Source organism: Didymella exigua (assembly GCF_010094145.1).
Source record: "Didymella exigua CBS 183.55 unplaced genomic scaffold M421scaffold_43, whole genome shotgun sequence".
Lineage (NCBI taxonomy): Eukaryota > Fungi > Ascomycota > Dothideomycetes > Pleosporales > Didymellaceae > Didymella > Didymella exigua.
The window spans coordinates 170,622-193,934 of NW_022984817.1; the positions used below are offsets into that span (position 1 = coordinate 170,622).

The 23,313-nt window shown below is 48.3% G+C and overlaps 6 protein-coding genes across 6 annotated transcripts; 4 read left to right on the forward strand and 2 right to left on the reverse strand.

Annotated features, from left to right (window-relative positions):
* Positions 1-9,458: 9,458 nt before the first annotated feature.
* Positions 9,459-9,875, reverse strand: M421DRAFT_95708 (uncharacterized protein; the record flags this gene model as incomplete). The annotated part of the gene is made up of 3 exons (XM_033598329.1): positions 9,459-9,600; positions 9,653-9,786; positions 9,828-9,875. 3 exons carry the CDS (start codon positions 9,873-9,875, stop codon positions 9,459-9,461), a joined length of 324 nt encoding a protein of 107 aa, XP_033444274.1.
* Positions 9,876-10,172: 297 nt separating this feature from the next.
* On the forward strand, positions 10,173-10,845 carry M421DRAFT_9171 (uncharacterized protein; the record flags this gene model as incomplete). The annotated part of the gene is made up of 2 exons (XM_033597971.1): positions 10,173-10,236; positions 10,286-10,845. 2 exons carry the CDS (start codon positions 10,173-10,175, stop codon positions 10,843-10,845), a joined length of 624 nt encoding a protein of 207 aa, XP_033444275.1.
* A 2,444-nt stretch (positions 10,846-13,289) lies between these two features.
* Positions 13,290-14,461, forward strand: M421DRAFT_95710 (aromatic compound dioxygenase; the record flags this gene model as incomplete). Its single annotated transcript, XM_033598330.1, has 3 exons — positions 13,290-13,665; positions 13,718-14,026; positions 14,079-14,461. 3 exons carry the CDS (start codon positions 13,290-13,292, stop codon positions 14,459-14,461), a joined length of 1,068 nt encoding a protein of 355 aa, XP_033444276.1.
* Positions 14,462-15,139: 678 nt separating this feature from the next.
* On the reverse strand, positions 15,140-17,355 carry M421DRAFT_425209 (alpha/beta-hydrolase). The gene is made up of 3 exons (XM_033594003.1): positions 17,092-17,355; positions 16,532-16,789; positions 15,140-16,190 (listed from the first exon to the last, which is right to left on the reverse strand). The coding sequence occupies exons 1-3, from the start codon at positions 17,254-17,256 to the stop codon at positions 15,537-15,539; spliced, it is 1,077 nt and encodes a 358-aa protein (XP_033444277.1). The 5' UTR covers positions 17,257-17,355; the 3' UTR covers positions 15,140-15,536.
* Positions 17,356-17,612: 257 nt separating this feature from the next.
* M421DRAFT_425212 (fungal-specific transcription factor domain-containing protein) lies at positions 17,613-21,225 on the forward strand. The gene is made up of 5 exons (XM_033594004.1): positions 17,613-18,276; positions 18,323-18,450; positions 18,506-18,891; positions 18,939-20,599; positions 20,647-21,225. The coding sequence occupies exons 1-5, from the start codon at positions 18,097-18,099 to the stop codon at positions 21,019-21,021; spliced, it is 2,730 nt and encodes a 909-aa protein (XP_033444278.1). The 5' UTR covers positions 17,613-18,096; the 3' UTR covers positions 21,022-21,225.
* A 41-nt stretch (positions 21,226-21,266) lies between these two features.
* Positions 21,267-22,630, forward strand: M421DRAFT_425213 (uncharacterized protein). Its single transcript, XM_033594005.1, has 2 exons — positions 21,267-21,416; positions 21,469-22,630. Exons 1-2 carry the CDS (start codon positions 21,350-21,352, stop codon positions 22,530-22,532), a joined length of 1,131 nt encoding a protein of 376 aa, XP_033444279.1. The 5' UTR covers positions 21,267-21,349; the 3' UTR covers positions 22,533-22,630.
* The last annotated feature ends 683 nt before the right edge of the window (positions 22,631-23,313 follow it).

Below are 23,313 nucleotides of genomic sequence, written 5' to 3' on the forward strand. Positions count from 1 at the left end.
TATCGAATAATAGATTATGTAAGCGTATCTCTGCTAGTTAAGAAGCTATAAGCCAAAACGTAAAAAAGCATACCCTACCCATCCGCCAGCCTAGACATAATTATAAGGTTAACTTAATAAAGCTAACAAGCACTAAAGAGGAGGTAATTGTGCAGCATGTTCTAAAGCTAGACAAGTAAGGATACCCACCCTAGCTTACTAATGTAGAGGATATAGCTAACTCTCTACTTACTAAGCGCCACTAGCCTCCTATTGGCAAGAACTAGGCTAGCATGTTTGTTAAGCGTTGCCTAGAGCTCACAGTCAAGTTTAATTAAAAGTACAACTACAAGAGAGCCCTCTGCAATAATCCTAAGGTAATCTAGGGCTAGTTCTGCCTAGTAGAGAATACTAAAGCTAAGTATAGTATCCTAGATAAAGACACCTATAATTTTAACAAGTCTAGGTTTATAATAGGTGTTATATTAACAGGAGCTGTTGTTACAGGCTTAGAGCGTTGTGGAAGACTAAAGACAGTACAGCAGGGCGACTAAGAGTAGACTAGCATTATCTAGGGTATTAACCCTAACTAGGTCGCAGAGCTTTAAGCTGCTTATGAGGCCACCACACGCTGTAAATTACACAAGAGGAAGCAGATCTAGAGGGAGGGGACTCTTACTATTAGTAAAGGAGTGTGCTTAACTACCCTAAAGGAGTTTAAAGCCTGTAGTAATAGGAAGAAGGCAAGCAAGAAGAGGCGTGTTAAACTAGGCACTAAGTCTTCATAACGCTATGGCAGGTGTACTAAGGCAGGGCACAACGCGCGAACGTGCATAAAAGATGCGCAAGATACTGTAGATTAGTGCTATATACTGTAAGTTACAGTAACTTACAGTAACTTGCTGTAATATGCAAGAGAAGTTGAAATTTGGTGTGGTCTTGGCAAAATCCAGTTACTCGCCTGGGCCGGCCACTCGCCCGTGAGGTACGTTACTCACTATTAAATAGTGACCTAGCATACTGCGTGCTTGCATTAGATTTAGAAGATGTTTCTACACCCTTCTAGCACGTTTGTGTGTTGTGTCTAGTCTTGCTGCAGTTCCTACAGCGCTAAACAGTTAATCAAGCTCCTAGTTAACTACCTCTACCCTAAGTCTTCTTAGATAGCTAAGCTGCTACAGACGCCTTAGCAGCTACCTGCGATGCTGCTAGGCAATACTTAAGTGTGCTACTATGCTAAATCTGCTTTCTCTTACGCAATTTTCTCTTAGTTATTACTACTAATGGCTCTTTAAGCTCTTGCATGTAGGCCTTAATAAGGATGTTTTTATGTAGTATCTCTTTAGCCCCTTTTCTAAGCTTTAAGAACCCTTCTTACACTATCCTTAAGTTAGTAATTATTAGCAGGAGTTGCTTATAAGCTTAGATTAAGACCTAAACTTGTGTGTATTACTTAGCATCTTAGATTACTATAGTGTTTTAGGTAGAGGTACTGCTAGTAGGGTATGCAGCTGCACTTTAAGGTAATCTAACACTACCTATATATTAGTAGGAATAAGCCCTAATACCTTAAAGGCCTTTTAATAGTTAACCTTTATAAATATATTAAGGAATATATCTATAAAGGCTAGTAGGAAGCCTTTATTATTAATATAGAAGATATATTAGCATACTTAGTCTTAAATATATTAGGAGTACTTACACTTTAATAGTAAGAAATAGACTATATTAAGTAGCTAGAAAATATATAATAAGTAAGGAAGTATATAGAGAGTAAGGATTTTGTTCTCTAGGTAATAGTCCTTAAACTCCTAGTTAAGATAGCTCCTATAGCTATCTAAGATAAGTAACCTATATACTCCTACCTAACACGTCTTTATATGTATGTTAAATTGCTTTAACTACTTAAGGCTAAGTATATTATTTATCTAACTATCCTTAGAGACTAAGAGCTTCTAATTATAGGGTATATCTATCTCCTTATACTAGGCAGAGATATTGACGCGTCCTTTGTAGATAATAAAAGGCAGGGTTGCATACCTAGCAGCGCAGATGCTCTAGATAACAGTAACCCACTCGCAATCACCTAGCTAAACAAGCTCTAGCTAAGCACGTCTCTCTAAGCCTGTTACAACCTTTAAAGACAAAGCAACACCTATCTAGAACCTAGTTTTATTAAAGTTATACACGTTATTGTTACAAATACTATACTTAACTTAAGTATCCTCTACTAGCTAAAACTACGTGCTAATTATCTTAGGATCTTCCTATAGTATCCTCTGTCTATCCTTAGCTTAATTAAAGGCCATTTTAAGCTTGTCTAAACGCGTTATAAGCCTGCTAGCCTATAGTTTACTAACAGGCTCTTCACTACACACACTAAGTATCTTATTAGCTATATCTGCCACCTTACATAGCTAGGGCGCAAATCCTTGCAAATTAAGGTTAAGTATATACTAGACAGTTGTCTGCTCCTCTAGTATAGTAAGTTTCTAGTAATTAGTATATATGTCTAGTTAAAACGTAATATTGCAAAGGCAATTAGAGACCTGCTAATAAGGTATGTTTAACGCTCTAGCAGTGCTATAGATACTGCAAAATTATCTAGCGTAGAAGGCCTAGATAGCAAGGATAACTCTGCCTTCTCTAGTAGTTTTCTAAAGTTGTTGTTATTAAGGCATGTTGTGTTAGGGTAAAAGGTGGCTGTGCTAAGAGAAAGTAGCTGGTTTGGTGATATGGCCAGCTTAGTGATAATCTACATTATACTAGACAATTATCTGCTCCTCTAGTATAGTAAGTTTCTAGCAATTAGTGTATATGTCTAGTTAAAATGTAATATTGTAAAGGTAATTAGAGACCTGCTAATAAGGTATGTTTAACACTCTAGCAGCACTGTAGATACTACAAAATTAGCTAGCATAGAAGGCCTAGATAGTAAGGATAACTCTACCTTCTCTAGTAGTATTCTAGAGTTATTGTTATTAAGGCATAACCTGTTTTATCAGTGAGCGCCCCACCTCAGTGAGCGCCCCACGAACACCAGCGAGGCGTACGCGCAGCGACGTAGCTTAGCACCACAACACAAATTTTGTACTCTTGCAATAGTATAGTATTACTTAGAAGTATTGCTGTTATTTATATCCTTAATTTCTACCTTGCAGGTGCAAGAGTTGTGCCTAATCTCACTACAACAGCTGCAGTGTTGCCCTGCGCACACCCTCTTTGCTAGCTCCTTACCCTCCTCACATCTGCTACCCTCCCTTTTAGTAATTAAGTCTAATACCTTACTAACTATTAATGTCTCCTCTACCTATACATAGCGTCTCTTACAACTTTTATACTTTGTTGCTACTTTAGTAGCAGTATTAAGGCGCACTATCTCTGTGCGTATTAACACTATCTTATAAGCTATCTACTGTGCGCCTTTTATTAGCTGCTACACCTGCTTATTAAGTAAACTTGCTAGAGACCCTTAACGTACTCCACAAGCGAGTGACCGGCACAAGCGAGTGACCGGGTTTTGCCAAGACTACACCAACACTGTACCTACTTTGCAACATTACAGCACACAACAACAATATATTATACTATAGAGTATATAGAACTAGTCTATAGTACTCTGCGCATCTTTACTACATGTTCGCGCGTTGTGCCCTGTCTTGCTACATGTGCCACAGCGCCTTAAAGACTGAGTGCTCCCATTAACACGCGACCTCTTCTTTGCCTTCTTCCCATCACTACAGGCCTCAAACTCCTTTAGAGTAGTTAGCTATACTCCCTTAGCAAAGGTTAGAGTCCCCTCTTGCTGTAATTGCTTCCTTTTGTGTAATTTACAACGTGTAGTGGCCTTGTTGGCTGCCTGTAGGTCAGCGACCTAGTTGCACACTAAAACTAGTGAATGCGCTATTAGCTCTGCGCCTTTAGTAAGCTAATTAAGAGCGTTAACTATAGACATTAGCAAGCTATTAGTGTGTCTCTAAATCCTCTCTTAAATTAGCTTTAATTAAGACTAAAGTTCTAGGGTGTTGCTTAGTGTTTTAGACTCCTACATACTATTGTCTATAGTAGGTGGCGTTAGCGTGCGCAGTTGTACTTTAAGCTTTAATATTATAGCTTCTAGGTTAAGTAGGACTAGGCTAGCACCTCTAAATTCTCCCTAGATATTACTCTCTGTAATTAAGGCGTCAAAAGCCGCTTTAAAGCATGGCAAGAACTCAAGTTTAGTAATACGCGTGATCTTGCTACGCATCAGCCGCTTGGCTTGGCAGCTATAGGCCTTCTTTAACAGAGAAAAACAGCCCACGTCAAGTGGCTGTAGTAGGTGCGATAAGTGTAGAGGCATACACAGGGTAATAATCTTGTGTTCCTCGCAGTACTAGTGGAATTCAACTAAGTTGTGGCTCTTGTGGCTGTCTAGAATAAGCAGCTAATAGCTGCCAACAGTGCGCGCCTTTGTGTGCTTATTAAAGTGCTTTAACTACTTAACTCTAAGCTTATTATTAGTCTAGCTATTGTTAGAGACATTAAGAACCTAGTTATTAGGTATACTAGGCTCCTTATACTAGGCAGAGAGGTGGTGCTTGCTAGAGAAGATAATGAAGGGTAGGATAGACTAGCCCTTCGCGCAGATGCCTTAGATAATGCTAGTCTACTCTTAGTTGCCCTGCTGCACTGCCTTTAGTCTCCCTTAACGCTTAGAGCCTGTAACAACAGCTCCTATTAATATAACACCTATTATAAAGCTAGACTTGTTAAAGTTATAGGTGTCTTTATCTTGTATACTATACTTAGCTTTAGTATTCTCTACTAGTTAGAACTAGTCCCTAATTACCTTAGGGTCCTTACATAGAGCTCTCTTATAGTTATACTTGCAATTAAATTTGACTTTAAGCTCTATCTAACGTTTAACAAAGTTGGCAGCCTAGTTCTTGCCAACGTGGGGCTGGTGGCGCTTAGCAAGCAGAGAATTGGCCATATCCTCCACATTAGCAAGCTGGGGTGAGTATCCTCGCTCGTCTAGCTTTAATACATGCTGGACAATTACCTCCTCTTTAGTACTAGTCATCCTTATCATGTTGGGCTTGCAATTGCGTTAAGAGAGCTTTCTGTCGCGTTGTTGTTGTAGGGTGCTTTCTAACACCTTATAGATAGCTGCAGCGCGTGGCACAGTAAGATTTGCGTCTTGTTGGATAGCCTGGAGAGTAAGCTGTATGTCTGCTTCATTTAACAGCCTCTTTATGTTATTTTGTTGAGGTATAATAGGCAGAGTGAAGTTTGGTGTGGTCTTGGCAAAACCCGGTCACTCGCTTGTGCCGGTCACTCGCTTGTGGAGTACGTTAATAGATTTTTATCCTATTTTAAACTAGTGTTAATTGCGCCTCTATTTCTTTAGCGTTGTGTGGTGTTCTTACCTCCTAAGCAGCATTAACTTGCTGTAGTAGAGTTTGCGTACGCAGCTGCACATCTAGCTTTAATAACACAGCCTGTAGATTATATAGAGATAATCTAGCGCCTTAAAACCCTGCGCAAGCATTCTCTCTTGTAAACGCCTTCTTAAAAGCTACTTTAAAGGCTAGTAAGAAGGTCTGTTTGCTAATATAGTTAATACAATTGTGTGCTAAGGCTAAGATCTAATTACTATACGCGCGCTTTAATAGCAAGAAATAGGCAACACTAAGTGGCTGCAGGAGGTGCGACAAGTGTAGAGGTATATAGAGGGTAATAATCTTCTTCTCCTTGTAGCAATCCTAGAAATCTATTAAGCAATAGCTCTTGTGGCTGTTAATAATTAGCAGCCTATACGCTCCTACAGGCCTTGTATGTGTATTAAAGTAATTAAGCTAGGCAAGCGCTAGATTGTTGTTTGTCTAGCCTGTTAGGCTTACTTAAATAACCTAATTGTGTAGGAGGTCCTTAGTAAACTAGTTAGAGATAAGAACCTTACTAGCAAAGATAAGGAAGGGTAGGATAACATGCCTTATTGCGCTAACGCCCTATATTAACATAGTCTACTTGCAATTACTAGGCTAAAGCTTCTTTGCTTTCCTAGGTTTCTCTATGCCTATTATAACAAGTTATAAAGATATCTTGCCTATTAGGAAGCTAGACTTGTTAAAGTTAACGTATTCCACCACCCAACAGCTCAAACCACCCAACAGCTTAAAATGTCTTGGCACAACTAACACTAGTTATAAATTTCTATTTTTATTACTATTATACAAGGAGCCTGCATACACTGTACTAACCTCTAATTTAGAAGTCTCCTCTACATCCTTTTTACACATTCGCGCGTTGTGCCTAGTCTTGCTGCAGTTCCTACAGCGCTGTAAAGCTGGTTAGGCTCTCTCTTGATCACCACCACGACAAGCCTTCTTCAACCGCTCAGCGGCTATAGAGGCCTCTGCGGCCACCTGGGCTGCTGCCTCACTATACTCCATTGTGCCGCCATGCTGGATCCGCTTCCTTTTGCGCGATTTCCTTTTAGTTATCACTGCTAATTGCTCTTCAAGCTCAGTAATCCGGGCTGCTTAAAGCGCGTTCTGATACAGCATAAGCTCACCACCTCTAATAAGCTAAGAGAAGCCTGCCTGCGCAGTAATAGGAGAATAAGTAAAGGACTTGCATACAAGCTTTAATTGCAATCTAAACTTATGTGTATTGCTTAGAGTCTTTAACTGCCACAGCGTCTCTAGGAGGAGGGGTTCTAGCAGGGTACGCAGCCACACTTTAAGGTAATCTAATATAACCTGTGCATTAAGAGGGACAAGTCCTAATACCTTAAAGGCCTTATAATAGATTACCTCTATAAACATGTTACAAAATATATCTTTAAAGGCTAGTAGGAAGCCTTCTTTATTAATATAGAAGATGTGCTTATGTGCTAAGTCTTGTACACACTAAGAGTACTTGCGCTTTAATAGCAAGAAGTAGACTATATTAAGTAGCTAGAGGATGTGCAATAAGTAAGGTGGCATGCAGAGGGTAAGGATCTTATGTTTAAGGCAGTAGTCCTTAAAATCCTAGTTAAGGTAGCTCTTATAGCTGTCTAAAATAAGCAGCCTGTACGCCCCTACCTAGCCTGCCTTTGTATGCGCGTTAAAGTGCTTCAACTACTCTAGACTAAGCGCATTATTTGTCTAGCTGTTCTAAGAGACTAAGAGCTTCTAATTGCGCAGTATATCTGCCTCCTTGTACTAGGCAGAGATGTAAACGCGTCCTTTGTAGATAATAAAAGGCAGGGTACAAGATCTAGCAGTGCAGACGCTCTAGATAACTGTTACCTATTCGCGATCACCTGGCTGAACAAGCTTAGGCTAAGTACACCTCTCTGCGCCTGTAATAACCTTTATTAAGCTAATAACACCTATCTAGAAGCTAGTCTTGTTAAAGTTGTGCATGTTGTAGTTGTGTACGCTGTACTTGGCTCTAGTGTCCTCTACCAGCTTAAACCACGCGCTAATTGTCTCTAGATCCTCCTGCAGTATCCTCTGCCTATCTTTAGCTTGATTGAAGGCCATCTTAAGCTCAGCTGAGCGTGTTACAAAGCGCTCAGCCCAGTGCTTGCCAACTGGCTGCCCACCGCGTACACCCAACACTTTATTAGCCATATCTGCTACTTCGCACAGCTAGGGCGCGAATCCTCGCGAATCTAGGTTAAGGATATATTAGACAATTGTTTGCTCTTCTATAAGCGTAAGTTTGTGGCTGTTAGGTGCTTATTTAAGGATAAACAGGGCTCCTCTAACACGTGCAGAGAGAATGTGTTATTTAATATTAAAAGCGCGCACAGCTGCTCTCTAGCTTTTAAATTATTTTAAATAAAGAGCTTTAAGGGCAAGGTTAACTCTACCTTTGTGTTTACGTAGTAACGTGTTATGTAGTTAAGGCATGTTGTAACAAAGAGGGTGTTTGTTGTGCCAAGACATTTTAAGCTGTTGGGTGGTTTGAGCTGTTGGGTGGTGGAATACGTTATATATATTATTATCTATAATACTATACTTTGCCTTTATATTCTAAACTAGCGTGAACTAGGGCTTAAGAATTGCTAGGTCTTTGTAGAGAGCTTGCTAGTAATTGTATAGACAAGTCTAGCGCATGCGCAGCTTAGGTGTACGCTTAATAAACCTGTTAACCTAGTATTTACTAACAGGCTTACTGCCGCAATCGCGCAGCAGTCTATCAGCCATATCTTGTACATGTAGCTTTAAGGGCAGTACTCCACGTAGGTTCTTATTAAGTATACGCTGCAGAATTACCTCCTCTTCTAGCTTTGTTAGGCGCTTTAATCTAGGCTTGCAGTTGCGTCTAGAGGGCTTCCTATTATATTGTTGTTGTATTGTCCTACAAGGAACGCTGTAGACTGCCTCAGCACGTTGCAGGCTTGTAATCTAGTTGCATTTAATATTAGAGAGGGCAAGCTGCACGTTAGCTTCAGTATAGGGCTTGTGAGGTTGTGGTTGTTGAGACATTACGCGTTGAGTGTCGCGCATGCGCTTTGCTGGTGTTCGTGGGGCGCTCACTGAGGTGGGGCGCTCACTGATAAAACAGGTTATTATGTTAGGGTAAAAGGTGGTTGTGCTAAGAGAAAGTGGCTAGTTTGGTGATATGGCTGGCTTAGTGATAATCTACGTTAACTATAAAGCTAGTGTACTTCTTTAATGGCGCTGAGCGTTCGTCTATGCGATTGTTTAGTGATGGTAGCGTATACCAGATGCTTGTTCACACTGAGTATTGGCAGGGCTATTACAAGCCTGTCAACAACAGCTTTGAGAGCCATGCTGCTAAGCGAGATTGGGAGGCATTCTGTGATGATCTAGACCCTAAAGAGCTTGCTGTTGTACAGCAGTCAGAGTTCAAGTAAGTTATCACAGCTTATTATCACATACACTGATTGCTAACTGAATCAGGCGACAAGAGCCAGCTTATAAACTTGAAGGCCTTGATGATTCCCATTTAGACAACGCAGTTGCAAAATCTAGATAACGAACAGGTGAACACGTCAGCCGAGTGCTGAGTACTCAGTACGCACATGTGAGCGTGACGTAAGATCAAGACGTATGCCAGGGCGAAGCCAGGCGCGCAAGAACATGTTCGACAACTCGAAAGTTTTGGCAGAACGATGGCGTAAAGTCTGAAGTGTACGCTTTCGGGACGTCGCTCGAGCAGAGCAGGCGCAGAACATGCCGGATAACAGCGTTTCTTTCGGGTAATGTTGAGGTGGAGTGATGTATAAGGTTGCAGTCCTGTGCACTCTTATAGGCAAGTTGTCGCATTGCAAGTGTTCCTGGCGCGGTGCTGGTAAAAAAAATCGTTGGTATTACCATGGTCTTCTTGTGACATGGCGGTCACCTGTCCCTGTCTACCAAACCCTTGTGCAATCCCAACAAACGCCTTGCTCATGCAGTAATCGGGCCATCATATAGTACACATTTTTATACAACTCCCTGTTGCCTCCCGGCTCTTCAGTGACATCTGTCCGCTTACTTGACCTCCTTCTCGAGCATCTCCTTGGCCTCGTTGACCTTGGTGGCCAGGTATGGGGAACCGCCGCGATCGGGATGGTTGAGGAGCATGAGCGATCGGTGCTTCTTGCGAAGGAGATCTTTTGTGATGCCGCGCTCACTGCCGTCTGTCAGTATCGCAACGATTCCCACATGAACATGACTGTACGCACGGCATCTCGAGGATCAAGGCAGCTTCTCGCCGTGTCATCTTGGGCTCAAAGCCGCCCTTGTAGAAACTGCGCCCCAGCTTGGAGCCACCTACGCCGTTCTTGCGTATCGCGATGAGCGCCGCGCGACCCTGAGACTGTTAACTTTTGAACACTGCAGGCAAGTGCATAGACGCACGAAGAAGGCACCTGCGCCCAGGCCGAGGACCCATAGCCCTACAGACATGTGGGTGTGTGTATTTAGTGGTTAATCGCGAGACTAAATGCAGGAGGTTGCGACGAGGTGCAGATGAATACGGCGAGTGATGCGGTGACTGATGGCGATAGATGCGCAGGCCAGCGGCGACGAGCAAGAATTGAGGAATTCGCGGCGGTCGCCGGTTCCCCATTGGTTGGCGGCAGCCGTCTGGTCCCACACCGCTGTTGGCCAAGCGTCGAGGGTCCGCTAGAAATCTTTCTGTGGCGCCCTCAGTCCACCAACCCTCACCTCCAGGAGCAGCCGACCAGGGACAACGCTGGCACCATGAGAATCGAAACGTGCTACTTCTGCTCGTCGCCCGTGTACCCGTCCAAGGGCATCACTTTTGGTATGCACACACCCCTCAGTCTTTGCGAGGACTTGCGCTGACCCACCAGTGCGCAACGATGCAAAGGCCTTCCGCTTCTGCAAGTCAAAATGCCACAAGAACTTCAAGATGAAGCGTAACCCGCGCAAGCTCGCCTGGACAAAGTCGTTCCGCCGCGCGCACGGCAAGGAAATGACCGTCGACAGCACCCTCGCCTTTGCCCAGCGCCGCAACATCCCCGTGCGCTACAACCGCGATCTTGTCCAGACCACCCTTAAGGCCATGTCGCGTGTTACCGAGATCCGCGCACGCCGCGAGCGCGCATTCTACAAGGCTCGCATGCGCGGCAACAAGCAGCGCCAGCGCGAGGAGGACCGCAAGCTCGTCGAGGAGAACCAGCACCTGCTGCCGCCAAGCGAGCGCTTTGCCGCGCAGCAGCTGGACGAGAAGGAGGCCGAGGTCGACGTTGCGGCGGTCAAGGCCAAGGTCGACAAGAGGCGGAAGGAGATTGAGATGGACGAGAGCGAGCTCGACAGCGATCTCGAGGAGACGCTGCCCAAGCAGAAGACGAAGAGGAAGCTGGTGAGGAAGGCTGGTGGTGGTACAGAGGCTATGGATGTCGATGCGTAATCGGTCGGCTTAGACTGGTTCGGTCGAGCGAGAGCATCTTACGGAGTTTGGCGTCAACGGCATTGCGGTAGAATACGGTCACGATTTCGATACCACGACAAAAGCACCCATCGTCCACGTTACCAAGTCTGTGGTCTGCATCTTCACTCTGCACCTTCTTTTGTCTACTCTGCACTTTCGACGGTGTTACGGACGGTGCCCAGCCTCACAACGGGTTTCATGCGTCTGCTGAGACCCGAGATGGTCATGCTAACATCGACACTAAATATCTTGCAGATGTGGAGAGGAGAGCGCAGAGCGCAGCATGATATCACGGCGACGGCGATGCGTACGACTAGACCAAGTGATCGCTACGAAGCAGGTTGACATACATACTAATAACTATACAGGCACGACAGCGGTCTTGAACCAGCACATATGCGAGTACCCGATTGCAAGAATGAACCGTGAACAGCACTGTGGGTGAGTGAGTACGCAGGATCCTCAATCTACTCAGAGATTACAAAGGCATACCCAGACAGTATTCGCCGTGCACTTGCATGCGTGGATGGGTGTGCAATATGCCTACAGATTTGTCAGCTGAACGTAAGCCTATCGCAATGGACTTTGATATAAGCTGACGACCGCACAGATTGCCTTCGTTCGAAATTGGTGAACGCATGAACGACAATACATGCGTGTTATCTCTGCCTTGCGTGCTCAGCTTCTGTCACGAAAGTACAGGAGGACGCAGGAATTCCCCAAGGCAGCCCTTGGGGCACGATCATGCTCAATTGAACTCAGCCCGGCGGTCAGGGTGAAGCTTTCGCTGTAAGATTCCTGCAGCTTTATCAGCTAGAAGTAGATCCTTCTCGCAAATTTTTGAAGTGAGCTGACATGACAGTCTTGCAGTTATACTCGTTCGGATCGGAATTTCTGTTTCAATCGACCGCACTGTCGCGTATCTGTGTCGTTGTGAGCACTGCTTACCACGGGATGCAGGGTGACTACACAGGGCAGGCACGACCCAGCCCCCGCAGACCGACCTTTGACAACAGAGTCTTCCTTGTTCATGCCCACAGCAGCACCACGCACGGCCAGCTGCCACTCGACCGTTCCCCTCCCAGTAAGGCATGCTCACCGATGCATTGCCCGCTCGTGAGAGTCTCCATTGCTGGCCCTGCATGTTGCAGATACCTTGCCAAGCACCATACACGGCAGGTCCCCTCGAGGCTGACGACGCTCGCAATCTTCCCGTGCTACGGACCTTGCTGAACATGCGGATTCTAGGTGGGTGCGGGAATCTGAACGCCCCACTGTCTCATGCCGTGTGGACACTGCACACCGCCAGCCTCATGAACAGTCGGATCAGTGAGAGTACTTTCTTAGTCAACAGGGCTCGGTGAAGTCAGTGCTCGAGTTGAAATAGCGTTGTACTAGACTGTTGGGGGATTTGCCTCCAGTTTCGGGGAGGGCCAGCCGCCTACTCTACGCTCAAACAGGCAATTTTACGATAAGCACGTCAATCGTATCTATCGCTCAGGTCCGGGTACGATACACGTCACTCAGAACATCTCCGCAGCCAAAAACGCAACGGCTACACATTCCGCCACATTCGACGTCAAAGCACATCATCCGGCGAATGTCCTTGCAGATTGCCATGCAACAAACATCATTTTCCGGAGTGTCACAACATCATAAAGCATTTGCCAAGCCTAGACAGGGCTGCTTGAATCTCGAGCTGACGACACAACCTTTCTGTCGGTTGGTAGCACGAGAGTCTCAAAAGCATTTGCCAACGGCAGCTTGTCTAAAAGGCTTACGACGACTGTCTGCGATTCGGCGGAGGCCTCTTACCTGATCTGGCAATCCACGACGCTGCATAACCAATTAGAGGCGCAGCAGAGATTGGCCAAGACAGCACCATGCACTCTTGGCAATTCACTCCAGCACCTCTCCACCTGTGATGTTGCAAAGCCTGAGAAACGACATCAGAGCTAATGCCGAACATTGCCGCGTCGGAAGTCAGGCACAGGAACTTGTTTCGGACCGCACCGTTGGCTCCTTTGATCCCGCTGCAACAGGATTAGTTGCCGTTTCAATATGGCGTTTACTATGGCAGAACAGTAGGGATTGAGATGAGATTTGCATCAGGACTAGAAGCCTTGGAAGACAACGAGCGGCTGAGTTGTGGAGCCACCAATCGAACGGACGAAATTTGTCACATCCTGCCTCTTCCGCCTTGCCATCCGAAAATCCTCACGGATCCTCTTTATCATCTGGAGCACGCGAGCGGAATGTCGCTTGTCAACCCTGGACGTGGCGAAACGAAATCCGAGCCCTACTATCTGCTGGTTGGGCGGCCACAAAGACGTCCTGGAGACGAGAAAGTGCATATAAGTTGTCTGCTTGCCCTTGGTTGAGGCTCACTATCATCGACCAGAAGCCTTCACGGACTCATCAGAATGGTCTACTTCGCACCTTCGTTCATCGCCCTTGCGGCGTCTGTCTTTTTCTCTGCGCCTGCGGTTGCTCATCCAGGCCATGACATTGCTGAGGAGATCGCTGAGCGCGCTGCCTACCTCGCCAGTGACTCTTACACCGATCTCGCTCACTGCGCTGAGACGCTGAAGTCTCGTCAAGCTGATCTGATCAGCCGCCGTAAGGCAATGGTTCAGCATCTGCGTACTAAGCGTGGCATTGTCAAGCGCGATTTTGAGGATGTCTTGAACACTGATCACCACTCGAATGCATCGGTCACTCCTGACAGCCCCGATGACGTTGTCTTTGCTGGTAACGCTTCGTGCATTCTCCAGCCGGAGACCACCGAAGGCCCATACTGTAAGCCCTGCCATCATGCCTATTTCTCTCCGAAAGCTGACGTTTTGTGTAGGGGTCTCTGGCGAGTATGTCCGTCAAGACATCACTGACGGCAACCCTGGTGTGCCCTTGACGTTCGATATTCAGGTCATCGATACCACAACCTGTGAACCGATCCCGCAGGTCGCCGTTGAAGCCTGGCACTGCAATAGTACTGGCGTCTACGGCGGAGTAGTCGCTGGTGGCAACGGCAACTCTGCTGATGCGAGCAACATCAACAACACCATGTTCCGTGGTATCCAGTTCTCCAACGAGAACGGTATCCTGCAGTTCGACACAACTTTCCCCGGCCACTACAGCGGACGTACCACTCACATCCACGGTAGGCCTTCGCGATTCCGTGCCACCGCTGACAACAACTGACGATCATACAGTGCTTGCCCACATCGACTCGACCATCAACGAGCAGAACCAAACCCTCACTGGCGGCCACATCTCCCACGTCGGCCAACTCTTCTTCGACCAAAAGCTCATCACCGACGCCGAGTCTGTCGAGCCCTACGCCTCCAACACGCAGAGCCTCATGCTCAACGCTAACGACGGCATCTTCGCCCAGGAGGCCGCTACCTCCGACCCCGTACTCAATTACGTCTACCTTGGCGACAGCGTCGACGAGGGCCTCTTCGCTTGGGTCACTGTTGGTATCGATCCTAATGCTGTTACCGAGCCTCACGCAGCCGTTAGCTTCGGTGAGAACGGCGGTGTTGTTAACCCCGGTGGCGGCGGTGGACCTGGCGGACCACCTCCTAGCGGTTAAGCCGCAAGCCTGCGCCTACGATCACCGTTGCCTAGACTGGTGAAGAGTCCGAAGGCAGAATCGAGATCAGAAGCGTCAAGATGGAGGTTGTAGGTGGCTTGAGATTAGGAGAAAGTGAAGTTAGGACGGTGAGACTGCGATTTGCCAAGTCTAGTGTCCTTCCCGCGGTGGTCGTGTGTTATCGTTCGCTTGCAAAGTATATCGCGTTCACTCGCTTCTATGTTCTTATCTGTATTCATTTGATGTCTCGAAAACACATCAGCAGGTTGCCCAAATCATGCTCTCTCTGCCTTCAGATCTTCGCCATCGAACCATCATGTTGCCCTTTCTTGCGAGTCTGGATAGTGTCCTACATCTTTTAGGTACCCGCTGAAGCGAATCTTCAATTTAACAATGTCGGCATCACTGTTCCTCCAACCCCCGACAACCACTTCTCGGGTCCAAAACGGGATCATTCAAATCCCATATGCCCTGCTCTCAAGAAGCCTCTTGAGAACAAAATTACAGCGACGATGACCCATGGTTATCGTTCTGCCATCCCCGAAAGCAAATTTGTCCCTTCTTCAATATTGAACGCCTTCCGGGTAGCGTCCACGTCCCTTCGCCGTCTCTTCGTCATATGATACTGAACTACGCCACGATTGTCATTAATGAGAGACAGGTGGATACTTTTAGAGAGCGCATCTGTCCATGTATTGGAAAAATAAGCCTTTGAGCTACATGATCGCAGCGGGGGTAAAAGATTAAATGCACACGCTGACGACTATCGCAATGTCAAAATCCAACGATGGTTCGCTATAAGTATGTGCATATACTACTTGGCAAGACCATACCTTCTGCAGATGTTCTGTGCCTCCTCTCCCCTTGTGCTAGTTGTGGCAAATGACTTCGACTCAAAACTTGTCGCATTGAGATGACGTGTCTTTTGACCAAAAATCTGGCGGATGGCTTGAATGTGTCTGGAGGTTGTGGTTCTTCACAAACAATATACACGTGCTTTGCCGGTGCATTTCATAAGTGATCAGGAGAGACTCGAATGTAACCATGCCGCACACGCCACGTATACTGCCTTCTCTCATACCCGCTCCTCCTCGTTGAGTTCCAGCCCCCTCTCAATCAGCCCCTCGACCCAGCCCTGGAACTCCTGCCTCATCTCAGCAGGCAGAACATGCCCCTGGCCCTTGACAAAGTGCTTCTCAACTTCGCCTTCCTCCCAGACATCCTCCTCATCTTCGATGCCTAGCCAGTTCTCCGTTCCGGTCTTGCCCTGTCCCTTCTCCAAACCACGCCACAGCACAACACCATGCGGAAACGTAATCATCTGGTCCTTCGTGCCATGAACAACCATGATGCGCTTCTTTCCTACCGTCTTGGCGATCTGCTGCAGCTGCTCCGGATTCTTGTTATGCCAGCCAGCAGCGATGAGTTGAAGAATGAATCCCGGCTTCGCGAAATACTCAGGATGCTGCCGTTTCCAGAGCTCGTTGGCGGCGAAGCGGTCGCCGCTCGTAGGGAAAGACTGCACAACAGGCTCAAGAGTGTCTGGAGAGTCGAGCCAGGCCGGTGTGTAAAGGTTCTTCTTTACGCCTTCGATTTGGGCGTCGATTGATTTGGGGATCAGCAGGTTCGCGCGATTGTATAGGTTCTCAATGAATCCGGTGGTACGGAATACGCCGGCAGCGGTGGAGACGAGGGACAGTGTGCAGATACGGTCGGGGATGAGCATTGCCTGAGGTAAAGTTAGTTTACCGTCGTGTTTCTTATCTCCGAATTGCTATTCGGATGTGGTCATGCCTGAGCTTTGACGCTCGAGGCACATGACATGTAGGCTAGAGGAGGGGGGGGGGGGGGGCAGAAATCAGGTACCCAGGCGATTTGCATGAGTTTGCTTGATAGTCAAATCATCCAAGTCGACGATGTCTCTTGCCTGATCCGCACCGTTTCAGGCACTCTTCTGAACGGAAGTTGTACCTTCCGAAACCCTCAACAGACATTGTGTCGACCTAAGATGCCGTTTGATGAAGCGTGCGCGGAACAAGACTTGATGCACATGTGGTGACTCAGACTTACAACTTCTTGGGCGATCATGCCGCCCATACTGATTCCGATGACATGCAGTTGACGCTTATCGGTCCAGCCAAGGTGGTCGATGACTTCAAGAACATCTTTGGCCATCTCAGACGTCGAGTACCTTGCTCTGGGCTTGTCCGAGTCACCGATACCGCGATTGTCGTACACCAAACACGAGTACTGTTCCGCTTGCGTGTGTCCAAAGTCTTTTGTCTGACGTTGCCATGCGTACTTCATACCGCCAAGGCCCATGATCCACTACCTGTTGTCAGTGGGTCCATTTTGAGATGACCTTGGAATCGAGAAGGATGTAGATGAGGTTGCAAACCAACACGGCAAGTGCAACGGATACGGAAGCCGCGGACGAAACACATGTGGGCGTGTTGCGAAAGTAGACTTGACGAGATGAGACGCGAGGTTGAGGGCTGAGACGGTCCATGTGACCCAAACGAAACGTGACAACAAGCCACTGCTCGTAGCGAGTACGAAGACAAGGCAGGAAATAGGAATTTGACGTTTGGTGCCTCGAAGTGATTACCTCCAAAAAAATGTGCACTTACCACAATCTTGCGGTCGCCATGGCCGTGAACTTCGTAGGCAATGTTGATGGGGCCACCTCGGTCCTTTGCAACAGCAACTTTCCCTTCCTGGTCAGGCTTGAGCTTCCAGATAGTGTGCTCATACTCTGGGTGCTGCTGCAGCTCTTCAGCAGTCAGCGGCGCCATGATTGTAAATGCTTGACGCTAGATGCAGAACTGACGATGGCACGTTAGCCAGCGCACAGAGCCAGGAGTTGATGGTGTCAAGGATGAAGCTGCGACGAGCGTGGCGCAGCCCCGGTACACACCGTCAGGGAGTTCCATTTGTGGCTACTGCAGCTCGGCTGCCGGGAGCGATCCTTCCACGATCACGCCAGGCACAAATCATGCCACCTGGGAGGCACTCACAGGCTATCCAGATGTCGAAAAGCCACCAAAAGAAATTATTATGGCGGCGAGGTCGACGTAGAGTTGTTTGGTGCAGGCAGATTGTTGTCTTTGATCGACCGAGGCTCCACAAGACCTGGCCAAGTGAGAGGAACGACACGCGCTAGGCCGAATTGAGACGCCGCAGCTGCACCTCGCGCGAACAACGGATGACAATCATTGTGATCTCCAACGCGTGAGAAGCTTAGCTCTAGGCGCGAGTAGAGCTCAGGCCCCTCCTTTGGTCCATAGTTTACAATCGCCACAAGTCGCGTGAATTGCTTGTCAATCAGGGTCCAGCCCTTTCAAACCTCCGCCCTTTGGTCCGATCTAACCCCCATCCCGCGCACCACAGTACATCAAACAAGCTTCTGCCTCACCCGCGCACTGGTTGACGCTATTCGGCCACCTGCAGGTCTGCGACGACATCTCCAAGTCCCTGCTGATGAGCTGCCTGGCCCTGTTTCAGCCGGCTTAGATCTTAGCTCCGCCCTCCGCCCTGCGCGTACATTCTCGCAAAACACCTCGACACCCCGTACCCCAACGGCACGAGCGACCTGCGCACACCCCACACCACCCAACTCGCCTACCCTCGCCGCCATGAACACGTCGCCGAACGGCTACTACGGCAGACCGCCGCCAATGATGAACCCGCCGCCTCCGCGCATGTTCGGCAGTGGCCAGTTTGACCAACCGCAGCTTCCCCCGAACATGTTTGCGCCGGATGATGTGGATGATCTCAACGACCAGGGTGACCCAAAGAGGAGAAGAATAGCTAGGGTACCTATTGTCGAGGGGATGGTGTGACAATGCTGACAGGACATAGGCCTGCGACATGTGCCGAAAGAAGAAGATCAAGTGTGACGGCAAGATGCCCTCATGCACACATTGCCAGAACTACAAGACGGAATGTATCTTCACACAGGTCGAGAAGAAGCGGCAGCCGCCGAAAGGGTGCGTCTACAATTGCTTGGGCCTCAGAAGCACTTACATTAACCACTACATACAGTGCCAAGTACATCGAAGGCCTCGAGAACCGTCTAGCACGGATGGAGTCGTTGATGCGTCTATCTGGTGTGCTACCAGAAGATGACGATGGCAGCACAGACCTTGCCACCATCGAGAAGCGTTTGACCGACCGAGCTGCCCGCTCAGCAACACCCAGGCAGTCAGAAGATAGGAGGCAGTCGACAGTACCTCAATCAGGCACATCCACGAATGACGGCACCCCAGCACAACCGACACTGCCAAGCCCAAGAAGCGGCACAGCATCACCTGAGCCAGAAGCCCAAGCAGAAGGGGAAAGGAAAGGGAAAGGGAAAGATGGCGAAGACGCACTTGCTGAGATGATGTGCTCCCTGGTCACAAACAACTACGGCGAGACCAGGTACATTGGTGGGTCACCTCTACGGCCCTAAACTTGATCGTACTGACCACTGCAGGTTCGTCTTCAGGATTCTCCATCTTCTCGCCAAAGGGCATCCAGTGGGTGAACGAAAAGACTGGCGACAACTCCTTTCAACACATGATCTCAACAGCGGCCGTAGAAGATAACAAGTGGATACAGTGGCGACCAGATGTATTCCAGGACATCTTTAAACGCCGAGTGTACAAGCAACTGCCGCCAAAGCACGAGGCCTTGTCGTTGCTCAAGGACTACTTCGAGAACTTCAATTGTATGTTCCCGCTGTTCCACGAACCGACCTTCATGCACCTTGTCGAGAAACATTACTCGAAAGACCCTTACGAGGGATCTGGCTGGTGGGCAAGCCTGAACGTCGCATTAGCCTTCGCTCATCGTTTGCGAGTCATGAGCAACCTCGTACCGGCAGAAGAGGACGAAAAAGCGTGGCAGTATCTGAAGAACGCCATGAGTGTCATGGTCGAACTGACCATGCGCAACACCGATCTGCTCAGTGTACAGGCTCTATTGGGCATTGGCTTGTTCTTGCTTGGCACACCCAACCCACAACCCACGTACTTCTTCGTTGCAACGGCAATGCGACTCGCACACAGCATTGGTTTGCACAAGAAGGGAGCCAACTTCAACCTCAACAACGCCGAGGTCGAGCAGCGGAAGCGTGTTTTCTGGATTGCCTATATGCTCGACAAGGACATTTGCCTGCGCTCTGGGCGACCACCCATCCAGGACGATGACGATATGAACGTCGAGCTACCTAGCGAATTCCCATCCGATAATATTGGCAACATTCCGCTTGCGGATGGGAAAGGCACAATGAACCTTTTCCGCCTCATGTGCACGTTCTCCACCATCCAGAGCAAGGTCTACAAAGGTTTATACTCGGTCAAAGCCTCGAAACAGACGGATGGCGAGCTTCTCAATACGATTGGCGAACTCGACAGAGAACTTGAGAGCTGGAAAGACGGCATCGCGCTTGAATTCCGACCTGAGCACGACATCAAGGCCTCGCATACGCCTCTCATTCTCCAGGTCGCAGTGCTGCACCTTGGCTACTACAACTGTCTGACAACAATCCACCGCATGAGCGTGCACCATGGCTACTGGACAAGTCGACTATCGAACTTTGCCATCCAAGGGCTTAATGCACGTCCGCTAAACCCCCGAGTGTTCATGTCAGCACAGCTCTGCGTGCAAGCAGCGCGAGCATCCATCCACCTTCTCAAGTACATCCCTAAGGGTGATCTCTCGTGTGTGTGGCTGGTCATCTATTTTCCTGTCACAGCGCTTGTTACGTTATTTGCAAACATCTTACAGAACCCGCAGGACACAAGATCAAGATCGGATCATAAGCTCATGAAGCTGGTGGTCAATTTCTTGAACATGCTGAATGATGAGCAAGGCAGTGGAAGTGTCAAGCGCATGTGCAGTGTATGCGCCGAGTTCGAGCGCATTGTGGCCATTGTGCTTGATAAGGGGGACAGAGAAAATGCCTCACGACGCAAGAGAAAGCAAGGCAACAACGAACAGGATGCACAGATTGAAGCCACAGCAGCTGAGCTGTTGTCAACAAGACGCAGCTCGCATTCGCAATCATCGCCCAACGTTGCGCCATCACCACAGCAGCAGCCTCCTCAGCAGGAAGGTCTCATCTTCAACCCCGACTTCCATGGCTTCAATGAGGTATGCACCTCGTCTCTACTTCCGATTATCGATACTGATTCTTATAGCCTTTCCCATTCTCACCAAATTTCACACATGCCTCATTGCAGGCCAGCGCGCCGACGCGTCAATACGGCTCACCCTCCATGACTGCACAGATGCTCCAGCAACAAGGTGGCCTTCCGATGACAACAAGTGCTGACGTCAATGGCATCAATAACAACCTCAACTCGATAGCAATGGGTCAATTCGACCAGACGTTTAACAACGTACCACAAGATCTGTGGAAGATGCCTATGACGCTTGAGTGGGACTGGGCAGACATGACTGGCTACAATGGCTATGAAGATGGCATTAGCATGAATGGCGTGATGCCAGACTTCTCGCAAACGGACCACGGGACGAGCCAGTTTAATCACAATAATATGAACGGTGGTCGGTAACTGGGAAGACGGAATAGGCGCACAAGTGGAATTTCCACCCTTCTCAACCTTAATGTCGAATGTATAGTTTACAATGTTGTATGGTAAAGGTAGAGCGACGCACTTATAAGTGCACATATACGAATGAACGATCACGACTGCTGCAGAAGAGAAGCGTCTACCGAGTCTTTGAAGCGATACGTTCGGAGATCTCGGCTTGCCCCGCGCTTCGCTCCGCACGCCCGCCATCCGCTGGACAGAGCTACCCCAGATCTACACAAACAATCCCACAGGCACCCCACACTCAATTCCGATTTCAGTATACATCCACTATCTAAGGACAAGCAAGATGGTGTATGGTATCGAAAGCCAGCAACCCAAGCCACCACCACGAGTGGTGCTCTTCGGCTATGACTGTAGGAATTCGCCACCATACGAAGGTCAACGCATCAGGCTCACACACATCAGCAAGTCCATTCGCCAATAAAGTCCGCCTCGCGCTTCGAATCAAACAAATCCCCTTCTCCTACGTCACGGTCCCTTCAATGATGCCAAGACCACTCCTGAAAACAGTTTTCGGCCTGTCATACCGCAAGATCCCGATCCTGGCCATCGGACGAGACATTTACTGCGACACTTCTCTCATCATCGAAGCCCTCGAACACTACTTCTCAGAGCCAGCATATGGAACCGTCTACCCAAAAGCCCGAGGAAATGAATTTTGGGACTATCGACCCCTAGCAAGAGGATTTGCAAGTTTCTGGACCGACAAACCGCTGTTCCGCACCACGACCGGTCTGATCCCGCACACAGTGTGGGCAAGCAAATTCGGCACGGACCGCGGGCAGCTCATCGGGCACAAGCTGGATCCAGAGAAGCTCAAAGCCAAGGTGCCGCAGAATCTGGCGGCTTTCGATCTGCATCTGAGTCTGCTGGAGCCGATGTTCAAGGCTTCGGGACGAAGTGAGGCTGGAGGTTGGGTTTTTCCAACCGACAGTCCAAGCCTCGGCGATCTGAGCCTTTGGTATCAGATCAAGTGGGGTGTGGATATTGCGAGTGGCAAAGGCATATATAATCTTACGGGTGGCGGGACGAGGGATACGGATGAAGATACCACAGCAGGTGTATGGAATGCGCAGAGATATCCGAGTTTGTGGCGCTGGTTCCATGAGTTTGAGAAGTACGTCGATTCGCTGCCGAATCTTGAGGTGGTGGTCAAAGACGGTGATCATGCTTGGAAACGAGCCTTGAAAGAGACAAAGCTTTGGAAGGATGAGAGAGTTCTGGTTCCGGCTGCGGCGGCCCCACAACATAGCCTTGATGTTCAGAGGGGACTGAAGCCGGGGGTTGTGGTGAGTGTTGTGCCGGACGATACGGGGAGGGGTGATCCGACGACTGGGAAGTTGATTGCGATAGGTGTTGAAGAGGTGGTCATTGAGCCGGAAACCAAGGGCGAATTGGAAGTAAGAGTACACTTCCCAAGGTTGGGATTCGTTGTGAAGATGTTTAGTAGAGAAGAGGCCAAACTCTAAGCATCATGGCCTAGAAGCTTAAGGCTCCAGGTGCCTTGCTAGACGTCGCAATTCCGGTGTAGTACAATCTTGATCGAAAGCCACATGCTCTACTTCCCCCATCGTTCTAATTTTCTGTCGCTCCCGCACACGGAGTCTGCCCCAACAAAAAGCCCCATTGCATCCAGAAGGGCGACCAAGTGCCGCGCATCTCCCAGCCTACCTATCCAGAGGAAGCAATCCGTCTCTTCTGCTATCGTTGTACCAACGCTCCTCCATGACTTGACGTGGATCGTGATCAGTAGGGTCGTCATTGCCCATGTGAACCATCTCTCCGAGAGCACCGCCTTCGTGGCCCGCATGCAACCAAGCGGTAATATCAAGAACGTTGTAGGCATTCGACTCTCTGATTTAAAAGGTTCGACCTGACTATACATGTAGGATGACACTTCGGAAGTATTGACGATGCCCATAACAGTGATGCTTGTACGGTTACTCTTGATCATATTCAACCACTCAACGCCCTCATTATCATCGGCTTCACGCAGTCTCCTGATCAAAACTCTACCCAAAACCTTGTCGTCGGAACTCTTGTCTCGCTCAAACTCGGCTAAGCGCGAAAGGCTCAACAATGGCTTCGGAATATTGTTGAAGTCGAGCAAGCACTTGATAACCATCGAGACGAGTTCTCAGAAGCGCGTATAAAGCTGCTGTACAAGTTTCTCTCGTCTTTAAAGAGGGACTTTGCGCCGGAGATTGTTACTGCAGTGAAAGGACTCCGAAGAGTCTTGGAACATACAGA